This window comes from Pongo pygmaeus, chromosome X (genome assembly GCF_028885625.2).
Source record: "Pongo pygmaeus isolate AG05252 chromosome X, NHGRI_mPonPyg2-v2.0_pri, whole genome shotgun sequence".
Classification (NCBI taxonomy): Eukaryota; Metazoa; Chordata; class Mammalia; order Primates; family Hominidae; genus Pongo; species Pongo pygmaeus.
Genome location: NC_072396.2, coordinates 22370861 through 22385683, shown reverse-complemented (window position 1 = coordinate 22385683; position 14823 = coordinate 22370861). Strand labels below are relative to the sequence as shown.

At 39.3% G+C, this 14823-nt stretch overlaps 1 protein-coding gene across 4 annotated transcripts in view; it reads right to left on the bottom strand.

Annotated features, from left to right (window-relative positions):
* Positions 1-11553, bottom strand: part of LOC129024843 (membrane-bound transcription factor site-2 protease) — a 45828-nt gene extending 34275 nt beyond the window's left edge. For 2 of the 4 annotated variants that reach the window (XM_054472096.2, XM_054472094.2), the window contains exons 1-3: positions 11301-11553; positions 7788-7936; positions 5693-5912 (exon numbers count right to left, since the gene is read on the bottom strand). In XM_054472096.2, coding sequence (XP_054328071.1) covers positions 5693-5912; positions 7788-7936; positions 11301-11375 — 444 coding nt within the window. In that variant the 5' untranslated portion in view covers positions 11376-11553. The remainder of the gene's footprint in view (positions 1-5692; positions 5913-7787; positions 7937-11300) is intronic. The other 2 variants (XM_063660428.1, XM_054472093.2) reach the window with 1 other exon arrangement.
* Between the last annotated feature and the right edge of the window lie 3270 nt (positions 11554-14823).

The following is a 14823-nucleotide window of genomic DNA, read 5'->3' as shown; positions in this document are numbered from 1 at the left end:
AGACCTTCCTCTGAATTGTTATTGCAAGGTTCCAAGTACTTGTGTTGATTAATATAGGAACTCCATATTATTAATCAGCGAGTTTCATTTTAATATCCTCAAGTTATAGGTGAGCTGGTAATGAAAGCTGGTCTAATAGGGATCCTGATCAGTGTGGGAGCACTATACCCTTCTATTCCATCAGTTGGTCTACTATGTTGGTCAGAAAAATAGTGTGAAAGAGATACACAAATACATTAAAATTGAAATTTAATGTTGAAATTAAGGCATTTGGAACATACAGACATGTTACAAACATATGAAGCAGGAGTTGTCTTACAATCCTGCTCCTAAAATGTGCAGGTATATATTATTGCATACACAAGGGAAGATAAGAGCTGCACAGCAAATTTTTTTAGATAGCAAAGATATATTCTCATAAGTAATCACTCCCAAGTTATGTCATCTGTTAAAGAGAGACAATAAGTTAGGCTAAGTGGGACACACCAGGCTCAGGAATACCATTTACATACTGAGAATCTATTTCTTACAGTCCAGGAGTTGGAACTAAAAGGTATCCTTCTGGAGGAAATTTCTGCTTTCTTTTATAATTATTATATTAATTATAAAAAATATGTTTAAAGCAAGAAAACTGGAAAATTCAAAGCAAAACAGAAGCCTAAAATTCTGCTCCCCAAACATACATACACATACAAAACCATTCCGAACCATTCTGATGTATGTCCTAGTCTTTTCCTGTACACATAATTTTAAAAACTATACTTTTATTATAAATCTGGTTTTGAAATTTGCCCCTTCACTTAACAGTGTCACAGACATCTTCCTATGAGTATTTTCTATTTCGATATGATTTTTAATAGCTACACTGTGTTCTATGGAATAAACGGGCATTTAATTAAGTTTCTGCTCTTATAAATAATGTGATAAAGATATTTGGACACACACACCTAAATATTTTGGAGGAAGAAATTCTTAGATGAACATACTTGCTAAGGGATTGGGTTCTTGAGGCATATTATGGGTTTGAGGTCCTGTCTCTTTTTTTTTTTTTTGAGACGGAGTCTCGCTCTGTCGCCCAGGCTGGAGTGCAATGGCGCGATCTCGGCTCACTGCAAGCTCCGCCTCCTGGGTTCACGCCGTTCTCCTGCCTCAGCCTCTCCGAGTAGCTGGGACTACAGGCGCCCGCCACCACGCCCGGCTAATTTTTTTTTTTTTTGTATTTTTAGTAGAGACGGAGTTTCACCGTGGTCTCAATCTCCTGACCTCGTGATCTGCCTGCCTCAGCCTCCCAAAGTGCTGGGATTACAAGTGTGAGCCACCGCGCCCGGCTGGTCCTGTCTCTATCTCTTAACTAGCTAAATGACCTTGGGAAAGTTGGCATTATTCCTCCAACATTCCTATTTTCTCATCATTAAAATGGAAATAACCACATTTGCACAAAAGGGTAATTTTGAGGATGAAATGAGCTAATCTTTGTCCAATGTTTAATGTTATGCCTCACAGAGAGGGTAGTAAATGCTATTATTACACAAAATTTAAAAGATTTTGATACATGTCATCAAATTATACTCTAAAAGCAGACCCTTCCATAACCTTGGGCAAGCTGATTTTATTCAAATCTGCCATGTGATTTACATTTCTTTGACCATTTGTAAAGCTGAACTTTCCCCGTACTTCTGACCATTTTTTGGTCCTTCTGCGAGTTGCCTACTGATAACCTGACTTGTTTTCTCCTAAAGTATTCAGCTTTTTCTTACTGATCCGTAAGATCACTTCAAATATCAGCATTGGTCCTTTGTAATACATGACATAAATGTATTCCACAGTTTGTTTGCCTTTTAATTTTACTTTGTTTTTAGTTTTTGATATGTAAAATTTAGGTAGTCAAATCTATTAGTATTCATGGTTTCCTACAACACCAAGAGTGAACCCTAATGTAAACTATGGGTGGTAATGACCTATTCACATTGGTTCATCATTGTAAGGGGGAAATCCCTGTACCTTCTTAATTTTGCTGTGAATGTAAAACTGCTCTAATAAAGTATTTAAAAATAAAAAATAAAGGTGTTACTGTTACATAAAAAATATTCATGGTTTCTACTATTCGCTCTATGTCTTCCTCATTCTGTGCTCATAAAAATGATAACCTGGGTCTTTTCTTTCAAGGCCTTTTATGGTTTCAAGTTTTAATTTTAATTCAATTGGAATTTATTTTTATGGACACAGAGAAATCTCATCTAAAAAGCTTCCTTTAGTAACTGAAGATTCAAACAATGCTGCTTGAATCATTTTCTAAATTCCATTAATTCCAAGTGTCCTTTCTCTAGTTATGAAACTAGTTATAATCATTTTTGTTGTTGTTGTTGTTTTATTTTATTTATATATTTTTTTGAGATGAGTCTCGCTGTGTCGCCCAGGCTGGAGTGCAGTGGCGCAATCTCGGCTCACTGCAAGCTCTGCCTCCTGGGGTTCATGTCATTCTCCTGCTTCAGCCTCCAGAGTAGCTGGGACTACATGCGTCCGCCACCACGGCCGGCTAATTTTTATTTATTTATTTATTTTGTATTTTTAGTAGAGACGGGGTTTCACCATGTTAGCCAGGATGGTCTCGATCTCCTGACCTCGTAGTGCGCCCACCTTGGCCTCCCAAAGTGCTGGGATTTCACTCTTGTTGCCCAGGCTGGAGTGCAATGGTGTGATCTTGGCTCACTGCAACCTCCGCCTCCCAGGTTCAAGCAGTTCTCCTGCCTCAGCCTCCCAAATAGCTGGGACTACAGGCACACGCCACTACACCCGGCTAATTTTGTATTTTTAGTAGGGACGGGGTTTCACCATGTTGCCCAGGCTGTTCTCGAACTCCTGACCTCAGGTGATCCACCCACCTCGGCCTCCCAAAGTGCTGGGACTACAGGTGTAAGCCACCGCGCCCGGCCAAAACTAGTTATAATCATTTTTAATGTGTGCATAATATCTAATTGAATGACAATCCAATAATTTAACCATTCCTCAATTAGATATTTTGATTGCTTTTAATTCTTCATAATAATAAATAATGTTAGGCTAAAGAGCTTAATGAATACTATTTTTTCTGTATTTGAAAGTGTTTCCTTAAGCTAGAGTCCCAGATGTGGAGGTAAAGAGTCAAAGGAAATGGATATGTTTATAATGTTCATTATCTGAAATTCTCTTTACTTGGACCCTATTGAGCAACTTTTTTCAAGAACTTCTATGTCCCTTTTTATATACCTGCTCCATTCCTAAGTTCTCAGACATCTTTCCAGTATTATACTTTTCTCTGACCCCTCTCTAAATTTACATACTTAAGACTGTCATACATACCCTCTATATCACAAAATATCCTGCTTACCTTACCTTTATTTCAAATAAATCAGTAAGCTTGGTCCAATAGGATATTTCTTCCTTCTCTTTATTATTTTCTGCATGTACTAGTGAGTGAGATAAAGTGAGAGTTTGAATATGTGATAATACCAACAGATGGTAGGTCTTATTTGCTGGCAACAGTACACGATTGCCCATCTGTCTCTGCCATGATTCACACAGGGTATCAGAGGTACCAGAATACTGAATACAGAATACTTTCAACAACACAGAGTGCCATGGTTTGGAGAATTAATACTGAACAAGGCTGTCGGGAATTATAGAGTAAACAGAAAGTATGTTACTTAAGCTACAAGAGCTCATGTCAAAGTCAGGATTCATAACATTCTTAAACTTATACATGAATATGCATGGTGGGCTCCAGAGGGCAGCTGACTTCTTAATGGTTCCAAAGCACGGACTCCTAATAGAGCTGACGTTTTTGTGAGTACTATGAATAAACTGAGTGGCAAAGAGAAGAAATAATTTCTTCTCTAAACAACGTTTTGCCATTCTAATTCTAGCAGGCAGATAAGCCAATGATCATATTTTCTCCAACTGGCTTCTTTCCCTCTTACCCTCTTTCTTGGTGAACAAGAACCAATCGTGTAACCTGAGAGTCATCCTAAACTTTTCCTTCTCCCTCCAGCCTCACATTCGATTAATCACCAAGGTCTGAGAATTCCACTCCAAAAGGTTACTTGAATCCATCCCCTTCATTCTCCTTGCCACTAATTTTATATCTTTATCACTTCTAAAATAAATTACTGCTCTTAAATGATCTCCACATCTTCAGTCTAATGACTTTGGTCCATTTTGTACAGACTTGCTACCTACAGGTAAAATATAAACTTCATAACCTAGACCCTACCTGTATCTCCCACCTTATATCCTGCACTATCCTGTTCTCTTGCCTCCAGTCCCACCTATCCTCCCACCATATACCTAGAGGTATAAAACTTTAAGTAAAATTATTTATAGTTCCTTGAAGAATTATTTGTCTCTCTTAAAAGTAGCGCATAGGCTGAGCGCAGTGGCTCATGCCTGTAATCCCAGTCCTTTGGGAGGCCAAGGCGGGTGGATCACCTGAGGTCGGGAGTTCAAGACCAGCCTGATCAACATGGAGAAACCCCGTCTCTACTAAAAGTACAAAATTAGCCAGGCGTGGTGGTGCATGCCTGTAATCCCAGCTACTCAGGAGGCTGAGGCAGGAGAATCGCTCGAACCCGGGAGGCGGAGGTTGTGGTGAGCTGAGATCGCGCCATTGCACTCCAGCCTGGGCAGCAAGAGCAAAACTGCGTCTCAAATAATAATAATAATGATAATAAAATAAAAAATAATAGAGCATAATGTCTATAGGCTGTAAGATCAGTGATGATGGATCTACTAGTTACGAGCTGTGACCACAGGCAAGTGCCTTAACGTGTCTGTGGCTTGATTTTCTCATCTGTAAGGCAGGGAATGTTTGCTGAAGAAATAAATAATTTCTTCTGAGGCCTCACCTGGTAAATCTTTTTAATCTCTAAGAAAGAGCTATGGCCATAGGAGAGATTATTGTTCTCTACAAATGACTTCTAAATCTTCCCAGTGACCCAGCCTAGTAGAGGACACAAAGAGACAAGAAAAAAAAACCCAATCTGTTACTAATCCTTAGTCTACTCCATTAATAAGAACATGATTAAAAACAACATCCATGACTCATGGAAATGGGAACTATAAATGTAAAAATGTGAAATAAAAGTGAGCCAATGTAAAGCCCCCTTCCAAACTTTGGAGACATAAAATGATAAGGTATAGGTCTACACATGAGTTTTAAAGGAGTACAACTCAGCACATTATTCTTCACATTAAGAAATCACAGTGACTATTCAGAAAGGTCTTATATCTTTAACTAAAAGGATATTATTGGTTAGGCTCTGAAGGCCATGAAAAGGAAAGGGAAACACTTTGCATATAATTAGAATGCAATTTACTTATACATTATAGAGATCTTAAATCAGCATGCTTATTCTTTGAAAGTAACAATCATTTAACATCTTAAAAAGACAGTCAGTCACATATCTGTGTAATTGCTGACAGTCTTACACAGAGAACATTTGTTCTCTGTTACCATTAATATTACAACTACTACCAATATTTCAACAATTCCTTGCTGTATTCTTATTAATTTTTTTGTGTAAGCAGGTAATTTGAAAATTATGAGACTTTTAATTTATTTTCATATTTATATTATGGATAGGAGTTACACTAGATCAGAAGTGGTATCTTGCATCTCTATTTCGATAGTTATTTAAAGCAAAAAGACGATACTTACCACAACTTGTAACACCTGTTCATTGTGAAGCGAGGAGGAGGAAGAGGAAGAAGATGAAGAAGAGGAAGAGGAAGAAGAAGAGGAAGAGGAAGAAGAGGAGGAAGAATAAGAAGAGGGAGAGTCAGCCATCATTTGTGCCAAAGTCTGCATCAGCGTTTTTCCAAGGAGAAAAAATGAGCTAAACATGGCAATTACGCCAAACACCATTCCAAAATTGAACCTGTCAAAAGGGAAAAAAATCATGTTAATTTACAATTTCTCTCAATTCATGGACTAGCAAATTCACTGAGCAGCCACACTTCATAGCTTTAAAATAATGGCTAAAAAATTTCAGTAACTCTGCTTCTTTTTCCTACATGAACTTCAAATATTTGACTGAAGTATGAGCACTAGTTTAAGCAGTTCTATAATTTATAATTCTTTTTTTTATTATTTAAGTTTTAGGGTACATGTGCACAATGTGCATAATTCTCTGATAACTTAAGAATCTGAATATCATTCCCGATAAAAAAGTTTGTTTCCTCTCATGCACTTGCTCATTTACATAACATTGTTTTGATCTTGTCCTTATATCGTTATGAAAGCCCTTTTGATGTTATAGACATCCATCCTTTTTCATCTACCTCGTCTATTGTCTGCATTGTATTTCAGCTTTACTTTGTGATAAAATGAGCTTAAATATTAACATGGTATAATTTAATAATAGTTTCTTTTTTCTATTGTTTTAATTATTAGAAGCTACCATTGGATAGTGGAGATAATCTGCCATGTTTTCTAACTTTGATAAGTTGTGCTTTTCAAGGAACTTGTTTATTTCATTAAAACTGTCAAATTTATAGGCACAGAATTTTCTTAATAGTCTTACTATGTTTTTAATGTCTATAGAATCTGTAGTAATGTCCTCTTTTCAATTCCAATTTTTGTTTTTGAGACAGGGTCTCACTCTGTCACCCAAGTTGGAGTGCAGTGGCACGGTCACAGCTCACTGCAGCGTTGACCTCCCAGGGCTCAGGTGATCCTCCCATCTCAGCCTCCCAAGTAGCTGGGACTACAGACCCATACCACCACGCCTGGCTAAGTTTTATATTTTCTGTAGAGATGGGGTTTCGCCATGTTACCCAGGCTGGTCTCGAACTCCTGGGCTGAAGCAATCCGCCCATCTCGGCCTCCTAAAGTGCTGGGATTACAGGCATGGGCCACTGTGCCTGGCCTCAATTCTCATTTTTAATTACTTATGTTTCTTTTTTCTTCATCAGTCATGGTAGGGATTTATCAATTAATATTTTCTATTTATTTATTTATTTATTTGAGACAGGGTCTTGCTGTGTCACACAGGCTGCAGTGCAGTGGTGTGATCTTGGCTCTCTGCAACCTCCGCCTCCCAAGTTCAAGCGATTCTTGTGCCTTAGCCTCCCGGGTAGCTGGGACCACGTGCGCCACCATGCCCGGCTAATTTTTGTATTTCTAGTAGAGACAGGGTTTCACCATGTTGGCCAGGCTGGTCTCGAACTCCTGGCCTCAAGCAATCCACCTGCCTCAGCCTCCCAAAGTGCTGGGATTACAGGTGTGAACCACTGCGCCCGGCCCAATTAATATTTTCAAAGAACTAACTTTTGGCTTTGCTGATTTTCTCTATTGTATATTTTCTATTTCACTGATTTCTGTTCTTTATTATATCCTTCTTTGCACTTTGTATGCTTTGATCTGCTATTGCATTTTCTGCTAACTCTGATGATCTGATTGTTTACATTTAGCTCTAATCCATTTGGGGCTAAGTTTTTAACAAAAAGAAATTTAGACCATGCCACCCCTGACCCTCACATTCTCTCATCTACAGAACCTGCCAGTATCTTGGGTGTCCCAGAGATCATTGTAAAGCCCCTAACCATAAATTGCCATAAATGCCTTGATTTTTAATGTATGCAAGCCACAATGATACAATCCCATAAGGTTATATAAAACCAGAAAGTTTTAATATTGTCAATATTTTAAAACTCAGAAAACTGCAAAGTAATGGAAATAGTTAATTTAACAAGCTGTCTGTCGTGATCACTTAATGATTAACCTAAACCAAACAAAAGAAGATGAAGAATACCATTGGTAAAGCATCCTTGCTTTCCGCCGTCCCCAACTGTAAAAGGCACGATTGAAAACAGCAGTTTGCCATCTTATGTGGAAAGGGGAGATGCTCAATCCGTTGTTTTCCAGCCAGTCTTCATAAGAATGTTTAAAATAGACAGATGACTAAGAGAGAAAGAAAAGTTCTACATCACTCAGTTTTGAAGAACAATTTATAATGTGTAAGAAAATAACACAAAGTATTTTCTAGAGGAAATCAAGATGCTGACTTCCCAAATGTTTATCATCTTAAAGCTTTATGTTTATTCTTCAGAATATTAAAGGTCACAGACCTAACTGGTCTACTGAGATTAGGGTCTGGTAAACTATGGGCCACAGGCCAAATCCGAACTACAGACTGTTTTCACACAACTTGTGAGCTAAGAATAGTTTTCACATTTTTAAGGGATTATAAAAAGACAATAAAAACCAAAAATATGTGACAGAGACCCTGTGTGGCCCAAAAAGCCTAAAATACTTACTACCAAGCACTTTACAAAAAGTTTGCTGACCCCTGCTTAGAACAGTGTTGTCCAATAGAAATATGTGAGCCACAAATGTAAGCCACATATACAACTTTAAATTTTCTAACAGCCAAATTTTAAATATTAATTTTCATATACTTATACCCCAAAATATCCAAGATATTTCAACATGTAATCAACATACACTATTGTTGAGATACTTTACTTTTGGGGGGGTATTAATTCGTTGAATTTCAACATCAACTTTATACTTACAGCACATCTCAGTTTGGACTAGCTCTGATTAAAGGCTCAATAACCACATGTGGCTAATAGCTGCCATATTGGACAGCACTGGTCCAGAAGCCTTGTGTTATAATTAAAAAAAAAAAAAAAACCCTACCAATCCAAGAGAAGGGACAGTTGCGATCAGTGTTTTCTTTCTTCTTCTGAGCAACAACCCTAAGAAATTAGGCCAACCTCGATCATATAAAAAGTAAAAAACTTATCTAAAGCCATCTTGGGCTCAATAATGTCCTTTAAATTCTCTGGGGTTGTGGGGATAGGGGCTTATACACAGCCCCAACAAGAGTTTTACCTTTAGGGAAGTTTGAAGTCCTTTACTAATATAGGATTTTGGATGACATAAGGCTGTGTTATATACCTGACACAGTTACAGTAAGTACAGTAAATATTGTCATATTCATGCCCACCCATGTGAGAAACTTATCTGTCCAAGAAGGAAATCTTAGCCCTATCATAGTCTTAAAAAATGACCATAGTCTGAATATAGGTAGCTGTTTGCTTTGGATCTGTAGTGTTATCTGCTCTCAGTCTTCAGGTAGTTAAATTTTAAGTGTACTTGTTTTCCAAGACTTGGAAAAGGAGTGACACACTTCTCCAACAGATGTCTATGCAGAAATCCTAGAAAAGCCCAGGGTGGATCAGCAGAACAAGCTGGAAGCAGAGAAACTAAAGGTGCAGGCTCCTAAAAGTTGAGGTCTCTCCATTTCCCAGGCAGATACTCCGAGTGGGCGTTAGGTCTTTTGCTCAGAGGATGGTGCATTCTTAAGGAGCTAGGGGTTGTTACTGAAACCAGTGACATCTTGGTCACCTCACACACTTGTGACTAGGGACTGTAAAAGTTCTTTTTATTTTAGATTTTTTTCACATACGCAACATGAAGAAATCATGTGGCTTTGTGTATGTGTCTTACTATGTTGCTCAGGCTGGCGTGGAACTCCTGGCCTCAAGCGATCCTCCCGCCTCTTCCTCCCAAGTAGCTGGGACTACAGGCTGCATGCACCACCATGCCTGGCTCATGTGGCTTTTTCAAACAACAAAATCATTGTGGCCTGTATTGCTTATGACATGTTAACCACTATGCCAAGTACTTTAAATCAGTGCTTTTTCTTTTGAGACAGGGTCTTGCTCTGTCACCCAGGCCAAAGTGCAGTGGCACGATCTTGGTTCACTGTAACCTCTGACTCTCAGACTCAAGTGATCCTCCTACCTCAGCCTCCAGAGTAGCTGGGACTACAGGCATGCACCACCATGGTTGGCTAACTTTTAAATTTTTTGTAGAGATAAAGTCTCATTATATTGCCCAGGCTGGTCTCAAACTCCTGGACTCAGGCAATCCTCCCACCTCAGCCACTCCCAAAGTGCTGGGATTACAGGTGTGAGCCACTGTGACCGGCCACATCAGTGCTTTTCAAACACAAACAGGTGCAGAGGAGTCACCTGGGATCTTGCTAAGATGCAGATTCTGATTCCCTAGGTCAGGGGTGAGGCCTGGGATTCTGCATTTCTAACAAGCTCCCAAATGATGCAAGTGCTACTGGTCCTTGAACCTCAAGTTGAGGAGCGAGACTTTATGTGGATACACTAATGTAATTCTCTCTATAATCTTAGGAGATCCTTACTATTATCTCTATTTAAAGATGAGAAACCAAGGCACAGATAGCAATTTTCCCAAGGTCACATTGGCTAGAAGCCCAGCCCTGGATCTAAGGCTACGCTATATAACCTCCTGCACTCTACAAGTTTAAATGATAGAAGGAAAAGTCTCATTTCATTTTATTGTTAAAGCTAAAACACGCAATACTATGGTTTTCTATTTTAAATGGTATTCATAACATGAAGATTTTGCTATTCATAACTGGAATTTTTATTAAACATTTGAGAATTTATATGATCTTATTCCACATATATAGTTACTCTTCCCCATCCCCACCCCCCAATACTCAATTCCAAAAGCTTGCCTGAAGCATGTGGTCAGATGACTCTTCCTGATTTTTTGCTACCCTTCTCAAATAACTGGAAAATGGACCGTGCACCCAGGGTATCTGGTTAGTGTGAAGAAGTGGGGTGCAGGGTGTAAATCAGAATTCAAGTAGTCAGAAACTGGTTATGTAAATCCTTGCTGTTTGAGTGTGCTACTTTGAAGTACACGCTGTGATCTGGCAGCATGAGTAGCACTTGGGAACTGGTTAGAAATGCAGAATTTTAGGCCTTGCCGCAGACCTGCTGAATCGGAATCTGCATTTTGACCGCAAATCAGATGATCATATGCATTTAAAAATTTGAGACTACTGATTTAAATCACGACTTGATTTAGATTCATTCCAATATCTGAGTCTCTAGAGCGTCTTGACCTTAAAAACAATAAGGGAAAGCACTGTCTTTACTAAGCAGACGTTTTCTTTTCCTCCCTGCTGCACCGCAGCTGCTGGGTCTGGCAGGGCCCCGGCCCTCCCGATCCCACCACTGGCGCCTCCCGGGCAGGACCCGAAGGCTGAAGGGCCTGCACTGCCCCGCACTGCGACAGTGGCAGCCGCGCAGGCCGCCACACCCCTCCCGCGGCCGGCAATGTTTTATTTACTCCACCGGGCCGATCCACCACGCGGACTGTCGCACGTGGGCACCGTCCAGCCCGGGAGGCGCCAGGCAGGGGAAGAGAAAAGAAGGCCTTGCGCTCCGGCCATGGGCACCGCGGGCTTGGACCTTAGGCCCAAGGCCCTCACCTTCAGCACCAAGTCGGTCAGGTAGACGACAGTCCAGCCACCCACCACCACCACCACCAGCGACACCGGAATCATGGCGGCGGCGGCGGCAGAGGAGGGAAGGCGAGCCCCGGCGTCCTCCTCCCTGCACCGCCAACAGCTGACTGCGCGCGCCTTACAGCCCCAGCATCCGCTCAGGAACCAAGCTACCGCCGGCTCCTTCCTTGCGGTGGCACGGTTTCCCACCGGACTCTTCCAGTGGGGACATACAGGAGGATTTGCTAGTACCGGAAATGGCGCGGGGGCTTATTTTTGCGGGCGCTCGGGCGCTGCCGTCCTGGCAGTAGTTAGAACTTGGCGTCTAGTCTTGTAGCGATTTCTTAGGCTTTGGCCCTCCCTGCTGTCTACTCTCCATGCTCGCCAGTTCTGGTCAGGGGTTTGCTGTTTCTTTTAACCCATGAGGATTTGGGGTCGTCTAAAGTAATCGTCTCTCCTTCCCCGACCCTGTCATAGATATCCAGATTTAATTATGTTTATCCTTTTTACTGAAGTGTAAATTTACATGTAATGAAATCATACATACAGAGCTCAATTGTCCATTTCTGTGAGTTTTGATAAATACATATATATCCGTGTACCCTAATCAAAATAGAGAAAATTTCCCTCTCAGGAATTTCCTTCTTGCGTCCCTTCCTAGTCAATAGCCCTTCCCTCTGTTCTGATTATTTTTAACTTTATGTAAATAGAATGCAATAAGTACTCTTTGTGTCTGGCTTGTATCGTTCAACATGCTTTTTGAAATTTATCCATGTTGATTAAATTAGGCTTTTTTCAACCTTTTATAATATTTGAGATGGTGCTATGGTTAAAAATCAGAACTCTGAACACCTACACATTTTAATGTTGATGTATACCTGATTATATATTGAACTAGAGCAGCAGTTCTTAACCTTACCTGCACTTTAGGATCACCAAGGTCTTTTAAAATTCCCGATGCCTGTTCTGTATCCTCGACCAATTAAATCAGATGCTCAGTGGGACCCAAGCATTTATACTTTTTAAGCTCCTCAAGTCATTGCACTGTACAGCCAAGGTTGAGAACCACTGAACTAGATAATCTCTAAGAGGAAAGAAAACTATTTATTGGGTTTTTTTTACGTTCTATTTATATGCATCTTTAAAAGTTATTTGTTTCAGCTTTTCTGGAAAAGCATCATTAGCTATAATAATGCTAATACCAAAATATTGAGAACATAATACTATCTCAAGAACAAGTATCCCAAATAAAAATGTATCCTCAACCCCCTTCCAAGTAAAAATATACAATAATACCAGAAACCTATATTACAAATATTGCTACTAATTTGCCTCATTCTCCCTGCTTTTCCTAAAGTTTTACTCACTTAGGGACATGTTTCTCCAGCTTCAAGACAGCTTATGACTGTTTTACATATCTTTGCCTATTTGTGTGTGTATGTGTTGTTATAAATGATTTCAGTTTTCTTTGGACATAGCTGGGTGTAAATTATAAAAGTTTGTATTCAAGCACCCTGTTACTCCACAGTTTTCCATATACAAGTATCCCAAAAGACTTAGTGCTGTTTTAAGCTTTAATAATTTCTGAAGTATTAATGCTACAAACCTGCAAAAAGTCACTTGAAGGTTTATTTAAATTTCTTATATGCTTATTTTATTTTGTGAATTTTGAACATTTTTAAATTTTTTAGTCTCTTTAACAGAAGATGGCAAACATTGACTGAAACAAAAAATTAAAACACATTTACTGTTCAAAAATTCACAAACCAAATAGGCAGTTAAATAATTTTATAGTTAATACAGTTAAATAATTTTACTTTCAAATAATGTATGAGTTCATATAATTTATACTCCTGAAGTTATTAAAAGCTTAACACTATACTGAGACTTTTTTTTTTCTTTTTTGAGACGTAGTCTCACTCTTGTCGCCCAGGCTGGAGTGCAGTTGCACGATCTTGGCTCACTGCAACCTCCGTCTTCCGGGCTCAAGCAATTCTCCTGCCTCAGCCTCCTGAGTAGCTGGGATTATGGGCACATACCACCACTCCCAGCCAATTTTTGTATTTTTAGTAGAGACAAGGTGTCACCATGTTGGCCAGGCTGGTCTCGACCTCTTGATCTCAGGTGATCTGCCAGCCTCCGCCTCACAAAGTACTGGCATTACAGGTGTGAGCCACCACGCCTGGCCATATACTGAGACTATGGATACACTATTGTGTTTGTTCTGACCTTTGTCTGTTCTTATATAATGACTCTATAGTTTTTAACAATATTCTTCTCTGGGAGCAGAATATTAACTTAAGAACCGAAATGTCTTCTCTTTGGTTAGCCTGCAGCCTTGTCTGGACCACTTACTGGGACAAGTACCAGCAACCATGTGGCTATCTGATAGCCCAAAGTACACAGGAAATGCGTTGGTTGTTCTTTTCTGTTTCCAGCCTAAAAATTTAGTTATTCAACTGACTTGGTGTTTTCATCAGGGACTCAGCAGTCAAAACAAAGCACTGAATTGAATCCTGCTGGCTGCTGAAATTTAGCAGTAGTGGAAGCCAGCTGGTGGCAGCAGAAGAGACAAGATAGAGGATGCAAGGTGGCAGCAAAAAATGCCTGAATTCTAGAAGATCAAGGTATTCTTCCTTGGAATAAATTTGTGACTTAATTTACAAATTGTTTCAGGTTTCTGTGAAGTGTGTATTTTAAATTAAGGACACATAACCAAGATTTAATTTATGTCATTTGTATGTGTATTATTTTTAGAGGGGCACGGAATATACATATATTGGCTGAATGCAAAGCACCTGCATGTTAAAAGTCAATATTTGGCTGAAGCAGAATATCACCATCATATAATAAACTTCAGCGATAAAAAATACATGAAATATAAAAATTAAAAATTAAATGTTTATATTAGTTTTATTGAAAATATTACTATTCAGTTAGTCATTACACAATGTATGCATATTTCAAAATAACATGTTGTACATGATAAATATGTACAATTTTTATTTTTCAATTATAAAGTATTGCTATTTAAATTTTTAAAGTTTGACATGGCATTCAGAAACGTATTTCTCATCAATGTGAGCTGATAGTTTGCTTCTGGGATCATTATAGTCTACATTTATGGCATTAACTTGCAGCAGTCAGTATAATCTAGCTTATGCTTTGGAAACCAACCCTAAAATTCAAGTGGCTTAAAACAACAAAGATTTATTTTTTGTGTGTGCTAGTTGGCAGGACATGCAGGTAGGAGGGTAGCAGGCTGATGGAGACTCCACCATTTTATCATGTCCACATCACAAGATGACGCTTAGGGTTCACCAAGGCAGGGAAAGAAGTGGACTAGGGAGTCTACCACTGGCAGTGAAATGCTATAGCTCAGATAGTCACATATTACTTCTATTCATGTTTCATTATCAAAACTAGTCAAGTAGCTGTGCCTAACTGAAAAGGGCAGGGAAAGTGTAATCCCTTGTATACCTGGAAGTAGAGAAGAACATGCCTGGAA